The following is a 7,854-nucleotide window of genomic DNA, read 5'->3' on the forward strand; positions in this document are numbered from 1 at the left end:
TGATGATGAATAATTGCTGGTGCTGAGTGTCATCCTGATGGTGAAGAGTTTGTCTTCTCTGTTTTACCTATTTTACTTTTATAACTTCCCCATGAACTTTACTCCAGGAACTGGTGTGTTGTGGCTGTTGTGGCAACAACTGACCACTTATGTGTCCATCTGTACCGCCTTAAATACTTCCTTAAATCTAATTATTTCAGATCTGTGGAAAAGATGTGGAAAAGAAACATCAGCATTTCAGAGGCCCAAACCTCATCAGTAATGCATGTAGGTAAAATTTAAGACTTTCTAAACAGGATTGCATTTATTATAGTTGAAACTAACTTTTTAAGGGCAAACCATGGGGTGGCAAAAGGATGAAGATAATTTAGTTCTCGGAAATGCCACCCACGCTGAGGAGCGATGAGTCATGATGCCTTCCAGATGTTTCCTCCAAGCCGTGATGAAGTGACGTGTGAGACACATGAAAACAAACAGGTACAAAGAAAGGCAGGCCTAATTTTCTGATATTATTTTTTCTCTGTGATTTCCAGCCACTTGACATGTCAGAATAAAATGTTTCTCATTTGGCCCTGAAGCAGTTGTTTAGGCTTAAAAAAAACAAACCTTTACACATTATGTTATTATGCAGATTACAGGGATGGCCAATCTTCTTCTCAACCACCTATAATTAGAAGATAATGACTTCCTTTGTGTCGCAGGGCTGGAGATGGCCTCCCATGTGGAGCAACAGGACGTGACACACGGATTGTGGCCTTCACTGACTCCACTTTGTTCTCTGGTCTCGGAAAAGATGCAGAAAGTTGAGGCTTATCACCACAGTGACGAAAGAGATTGAAAGGATTCGAGGACATAACATAATGAAACGATCAAATTGTGTGTTATTTCTAGGGAGTTTTGTCACCGGAAATGGCTCCTTTGGTTGCTAAATTTAACACAACACTTCACTTTAATTAGGGAAATTACTTCGGAGGAGCGAAGCTGGTTCCCTTGGTTGACTTAGACCGACGTCAATTTCTTCAGCAAATACGCAGCTCACAGACTTCAAAGGGGTATAAAATGAATTTAACATGTCTGGGAGCAGTAGTTTTCCTTGTCTAACTTTTTGGCAAAGGATGCCCTACTAATGCACCTTTTTTTAAAGCCACATTCTGCATGAAGGACACAGATTTAGCAGGAGGAGCAGTCACGAAGCCTAAATGTTATGCTGTTATCTATTATCTTGTTAAATCTCAAAGTGAGGCTGGGAAAAAGTAGGACAGCTGATTCAGTGAGCATTCAATAAATGATAATGTGCATTACAGAGCCCAGATGTGGGCCAAGATACTGAATCTGTTACTGGAGCAGCTCAACGGTGCCCTCTAGTGGTGCGACCTGGGAACTGCAACCAGGCGGCAACCAGGCAAACCTCTGGACATTTTTGGTAATACTGTTATATAAAGTGGTATCTGACGACCATCTATTGTTTGTTTGGGTTTATTGGAATTGCTGTCGAAAAAGAAAACTATTTTTTCGTAAAAATAGACACTACAAGGGGGGAATTAAACACTGTGCACTGTTTTTGTTACATTTGTGGGTCATTTCTTGATAGTGGGAGTAAAAAAAAAAGTCCAAATGTGGCAAATATAATTTATGAGACCTGATTATTTTCCTGGATACACTCAAGGTTATTATTATATCTCAATAAATGATGATTAAAGTGAGAGTTATGCTGTTGAAAGTGAATCAGAAGAATGGCGAGGACACTTCTGCTACTCCTCAGCACTTCAAAGGACCGTGTGAAAGTTTCCACTTACAATCGAGTTTGTCAGTCAGTTGTGTGTTTATCGCACCTCGAGGCAAGGAAATGGTTTATGTCACAGCAGGTCAGGGGTCAACGACCGCTCCCAACTTCAAAAAGAAACCATGGAGACGACAGCTGCACAAGTCAAGGTGATGCTTTATTTCATGAACCTAGGACCATATATATATAAATATATATATACATATATATATATATATATATATATATATATACATATATATATATATATATATTTATATTGTATAAACATTGTATAAATACTCTATATATTCTACTTCCTTCTGTAATCTCAATAACAAATAAAAATATTTAAAAAAGCAACATGATTATATTTAACAGGCTGTACAAAAATAAATAAAGTTGGGATATTCTGTACAAAAGGAAAAAAAAAAAGAAAACGTGAAAAAAAAGGTGCCTTCGCAGAAGGCAGGAGAGACTTACTTATGAAGTAGAAGCAGGAGACAAGTCCCTCTTCAGGTGATAACACACACTCAGACACACACACACACACACAGATACACACCCAGTCACTCCTCTTTGGTCTGAATAAATCCCTCATTAAGGCCGTGAAGGTGAGGGCAAGATATGGCTAAAAAAGAAAGTACTGAGGCATTTTTTGAGAAACTGGCTGTTACAATGTGCCACTGGCTGAAAAAACAACAAAATAAAAAGGTGAAGTGCTTCATGTTTGTGATAAATAAATGAAGTTTGCACATAAACATTATAAGCTATCTTACTTTCCATACCTGATGGGGTGAGCATGAAGATTATGAGCTATTCTCTCTCTTTTGTTTTGATATACTCTGCAGGAACTTCTCCCCGAACCTCAACGGTGTCCAGCCCAGCTTGGACAAATATATACACGCATTAAAAACTTGATACACACACACAGACACACTTAAGACTCTCACTAACGCACGAGCATGACATGAGCGTGGGAAGCAGCGTGCTCTTTTAGGGAAACCAGGAATGCCCATGTGTTTTTCTTTTCCCTTAGTGGAACATAGATGTGCCACCGCTGACGGGCGTACGAGGATGGACGATGACGGTTACAGTCACAGTCATTGTGGACTCATCTGGAGCCTTCGAGCTCTGGATGTAAACATTCATCGGCTTCTCTTGCGGGAAACCTGGAGATTCTTTGAAACTGGGCCAACAGGAGGTCAGAGGTCAGAGGTGCGGTCCTTAGCAGGCGCTCTGATTGCATAGTTCCAGCAGGGGTCGCGGCCTGTCCGTGGGGTCGCAGCTGTCGTGGCCTAGCGTGCGCCCGTCGTGCCCGAGGCAGTGCAGCTGACGCTTGCGGAAGCCTCGGCCGCAGGTCTTGGAGCAGTCGGACCACTGCCCCAGCAGCCAGTAGGGGCAGTCCTGGGAGCCGCAGGAGCGGGAGGCCAGCGGGCGGAGCTCCTCGGGGCAGTCTCTGGACGGACGCCCCGCGGGGTCCAGACACACCACGTCTCTGTGCTGCATGCCCCCGCCGCAGGTCTGGGAACAGGGACCCCACTCCCTCAGGGTCCACTCGGCGCCGCCCACCTCCCGGATGGCGTTGACGGGGGTGCGGCGGCCTCCGTTCCTGGAGGACGAGGCGGCGTTGATGGGTCTCGGGGAGAAGTAGCTGTACTTGACTCGGGGCCGCGGGGCTTCTCCCACGGACAGCACCTGGACGGTGAGGGGCTCGGGGAGCGGGGCGAAGCTGCGGAGCCGCTCCAGGGTGGCGGACGAGCCGCTGTATCTCAGCAGCGCCCCTCTCAGGGCGATGTCCGTCTCCATGGTCATCAGCTTGTAGTCACCGTTCAACAGGTACGTTCCATCCTGGCGACGCACCGCCAAGTAGCTGTTATCGTGGCGAGCGTTGCCCGGGACTCGCTGCTTGACGTCCACGTGGGTGGCACCAGCAGGGATAGTTACCACGTCCTGATAACCGGGCCTGAAGGAGGAGACGTTGGATGAGAAACTTAGATATGAACGTAATCTAACACGCATGCGGTCGAGGTCTGACAGCAGGGTTCAGGTCCTTACCTGGCGTACTCCAGAGAGCCGGAAACCTTCTTGCACGTAGATCCGTCTCCACCGCACATACCGCACTTATCAAAGCGCCGGTTGGACCCGATGACCCGGTCGCAGCCAGCCTTGACGCACTGGCCTTGGACGCAGACCGAGGTGGAGTCTGGGCTGCAGGGAGTCCCATCAGCCACCTGGGGGCAGCAGAGAGACGGAAAATTAACTTCAGAGTCTCAGAAGGAAGTTATCCGAGAATCTTGGGTCAAAAGGTGAAACTCCTCTCTCTCGGGGCTCATCACTCCTAAACTGCTCCTAACTCACCTTGGGTTTGAGGACGATGAAGTATCCAGTCCCCTTGGCTCGGCAGACCAGCTTGCAGCGGTCTTTGGGAGAAACTCCGGCATACTTGGGCACCCACTCGACGCCCTCGGCTGAACCCAGTGACACCTGAGCTGACATGTCGTTGTGGGCCAGACACTGCTCCTCGCGGAACGAGAGGCCTGGGAAAGAGGAGCGAGGGAGGTGAGATTTCATCACCAGTGTGTGAAGCACATCACAGAAAGACTTTCACGTCGAGGCTAAAAGGCCGCGGCCCCAGAACATTTGTCCCGTCTGTTTACATCTAAGTGAGCGTCTCTCACCGTTGGTGTCGGGGCAGGTTTCTGTGTTGCAGGACCGGTACTGGATCCTCTTGCCTTCGCAGTATTTGCCTCCGTTCTTCGGCAAAGGGTTATTACAGGCGCGGAAGGAGTACTGGACGCCTCCGCCGCAGGTTCGGGAGCAGTCGCCCCAGGGACCCCAGACGCCCCAGCCGCCATTAACGGGGGTCTAGCAGGAAGACATACATGTTAACCTCGGTTGGACTTGAGAGGATGTAAACAACAACACGGGTCCATCGGGACGGGGTTCTCACCTGATGTCTGGAGGCCTCGCTCTTGGTGAGACACTGTCCCGCCAGGCAGTAGCTGTCCCGCCCGCAGGCCGTGCCGTCGGCCCAGGGGAAGTTCTTGGTCTGGCACACCAGCAGGCCGTTGGACGAGTTGACGGTGCACCACAGAGCGGCGCAGGTGGTGCTCAGGTCGGGGCAGTGCTGCGAGTCCTCGCCGAAGGTCAGGCGGCACTGGTGGTTGGCGTCGTAGACCGTTCCCGGCAGGGGCAGCGGCAGCGGCTGCGGCTTGACCGGCTTGTCCAGCAGGCACTGGCCGTGGCCGTTGTCCAGGAAGGAGGTGACCATGAGGGCGGAGCAGGGCGACCACGGCTGCTGCTGGTCCAGGTTGGACAGGGTGGACGCCATCATGTGGGAGCCCCAGTGGAGGCCGTTGACCCCGGAGCACAGCTGGGTGTCATCGTGGGGCATGTTGAAGACGTGGCCTGGAGGACGGACAGGGACGGTTATTTCAGCTCCTCCCACATAAACATGGACGGGATTTTAGACATTTTGAAGACTTTTCTTACCCAGTTCATGTGCAACTGTGAACGCTGCCTGCAGTCCGTCGTCCTCGATAATGGAGCAGCTTTTGTCGGGGTTGCACAACGTTCCCACATCCGCCATGCCCAGGGTGTCACACGAGTGGGCGCCGCACAGGTCCTAATGATGATGGCGAGCAAAGGTTAGCACTAGAACGATCATGAGCCTGTACTACTGACACAACGACTGCTTCTGCGTCAACTCACCGTCCTGGTGAAGAGCACCGCCGTGTCGTAGTGCTCGGGGTGGCGGTCGCTGGCGGGGTTGTGCTGGCGCTGCCACTGGCAGAAGTTGCGGAGGGTCATGGCGGCGTTGGACGACACCTGGGGCCCGCGCTCCTCCTCGTACACCACCAGCAGCTTGACCACGGCCAGGCTGATGGAGTTGTGGATGCTGGGGTGGCGGTAGAGGCGGGACGCCACGGCCATGATGGTGAGCAGGTAGGGCTTGAGCCCCGCGCCGTGGAACTCAGCCATGGACTGGTCGGCCACCAGCATGATCTCCAGGTAGCGAGGGGTGGAGACGAAGCGCCTGGCCCTGTGGTGAGCTATGGAGGAAACACCGAGAGGTCAGACTAAACCGGGTCCAAAGGTCACGTGGCTCATATCACATTTCAGGGGGAATTAATACAAATATTTCAGTCTGTAACAACTAAACAAGCTATTTGTTCTTGGAGGTGTATGAAAAAAAGGAAAAGAAAAGAAAAGCCTGGCCGTCCTGACTCAGTCACACCACCTGAGGCTCCTCCTCCTCCTCAGGATCCACATTGTTAAAAACTTTCTTCAGGAGTGGGAAAGAGTGAAGGGAGAAAATCCTTTCTCGGGACTAAACCGCATCGGTGCGAGTTGTCCCAGCGCTGCCGGGCTCCGGCGGCCCCGTCCCCCCCGCTCCCCCCTCTCCCGCCCCGTCACGCCTCCTGTTTCCACTACTCCCCCTCTCCCCCTTCCTCTCCTCCCCCTGCCTTCGCTTTCTGCTCTGACAGCGCTGTCAAAGGTAGCCGGGTCCATTGCGCACGGCGTGCGCACAGACCGCTCCAGCTGACAGCAGTCTGGCCTCGGCTGGAGTCGCGGATTTAAATAAAATATGCCTTTTATGTGCTTTAAAAGTGCAGAAAACGTGATTTATTTAAAGGTGTCGTGAGGATTAAGTTCTATATATATTCTGAGTTTTCCAGCTATAATAAAAATGAGTGATTGCGTGTAAAATGCGCGCATGCTCCTGCAGGAGCCTGTTTATTACCTGTCTGGTCTGCGTTAGGGGCTCCGTGACTGGCCTCTTCTCCCAGATTCTTTGGCACCCTCTCCTCGTCCTCGTTGACCCCGCACTTGGAGCTGCTCTCCTCGGCAGAACCGGCCCGGCTCCTCCGCCGAACCGTGTGGACATCATCCTCCGTGCCCGCCAAGTGGCTGGAGTTCAGGGGCTGAATAAAGTACTCTTCCCCCCGAAAGTAGAATCCTCCCTGGAGTCCGTGGCACAGGTTGAGCGCGGCGGCGGAGTTCACCTCCCCGTTCACGGTGCCGGAGAAGAAGCAGCCCGGCTCGGAGCCGCTCTCGCCTTCCTGATGGCTCATCGGTTCGGAGGATTCGGGGCTCCCCACGACGTGGAAGACGAACCCCGGCGCCAGGAAGGTCTGGTCGGGCTCGAGCTGCAAAACCAGCTGCTGTCCAAATACGTCCAACTGGTACGCCCTCATCTCCGCAGCCTTCTCCCTCTCCTCCGCGGAGAGAGTTCTCCCCGACCCGGCCTCGCTCTCCGCCCGGGCTGCCGGGTCCAGCCTGCGCGGCACCGCGGTGCTCTCCTCCCAGGAGCCGCGCGCTGCGCACACGCACAGGCTGGCGATCAAACCCACATGTAGAAACCACATCACGCAACTATCAAGTCCCACAAGTGGAGAGGTTAATTTAAAAAAAAAAAAACGTCTCTAAAGATACAAAAAAAAATCCTTTACACGGGTTTCCACTCTGAGTTACAAAAGTTTAAACTCCCCCCAAAACTCCTCACAATTACGCACGAGCATATACACTTTTTTTTCTCTATAAATGGCTCTAATCCAGTGCAAAACTCAATTAAATGATACGAGCAGCTCTGATTTATTGCAGGAAAGTCCTTTCGTGGAAATGAACACAGGAGCTGGATCTCAGCAGTAAATTCCAACCAGTTGCTCTCTTTCTTTCTCTCCAAAAGCACGGACGTCTCCGTTTTCTCTGCGCGGCTTTGAGGTTTTTCGGGAGCAGGTTTTTCTATCTCCGAAAGTCTGTTCTCTGCTCTTGACTTGCAGTCGGATGAGAGTCAGCCCCTGCTATATATTCCCACCCTGTCCCGGGACCACCCCTTTTCTTCTGGGCTCTTTGATGTGAGAGGAGCATAATCCTGTGCGTAGCTAAAACGCAGCACCGACCTGGAGCGCTGCCATAATAATCAATCACTGTGGAGGAGAGGGAGCTCGGGGCAGTGAATCTTTCTGGGCTTCAGTCACCGCTTGCCTGTTTCAAAACTTACATACTCGTACCAGAATACCTTGGGATATTTATATTACATTGTATTAATATTAACCATATGATGATAACCCTACACAAAAAGTATG

The 7,854-nt window shown here is 51.1% G+C and overlaps 1 protein-coding gene across 1 annotated transcript; it reads right to left on the reverse strand.

The window, feature by feature from the left end:
- Positions 1-2,057: 2,057 nt before the first annotated feature.
- Positions 2,058-7,532, reverse strand: adamts1 (ADAM metallopeptidase with thrombospondin type 1 motif, 1). The gene is made up of 8 exons (XM_061715580.1): positions 6,510-7,532; positions 5,477-5,817; positions 5,258-5,390; positions 4,716-5,173; positions 4,444-4,630; positions 4,124-4,302; positions 3,821-3,996; positions 2,058-3,728 (listed from the first exon to the last, which is right to left on the reverse strand). Exons 1-8 carry the CDS (start codon positions 7,132-7,134, stop codon positions 2,990-2,992), a joined length of 2,838 nt encoding a protein of 945 aa, XP_061571564.1. The 5' UTR covers positions 7,135-7,532; the 3' UTR covers positions 2,058-2,989.
- Positions 7,533-7,854: the final 322 nt, after the last annotated feature.

The sequence above is a fragment of the Cololabis saira genome, chromosome 24, assembly GCF_033807715.1.
Source record: "Cololabis saira isolate AMF1-May2022 chromosome 24, fColSai1.1, whole genome shotgun sequence".
Lineage (NCBI taxonomy): Eukaryota > Metazoa > Chordata > Actinopteri > Beloniformes > Belonidae > Cololabis > Cololabis saira.

Bases quoted from the DNA above. Each gene is read 5' to 3' on its own strand.
- adamts1 (XM_061715580.1), bottom strand. From the start codon at position 7,134: ATGTGGTTTCTACATGTGGGTTTGATCGCCAGCCTGTGCGTGTGCGCA. The intron at 5,391-5,476 runs GTGAGTTGACGC...CATCATCATTAG, and splicing joins CGGTGCTCTTCACCAGGACG to GACCTGTGCGGCGCCCACTC. The intron at 5,174-5,257 runs GTAAGAAAAGTC...TCCGTCCTCCAG, and splicing joins CACAGTTGCACATGAACTGG to GCCACGTCTTCAACATGCCC.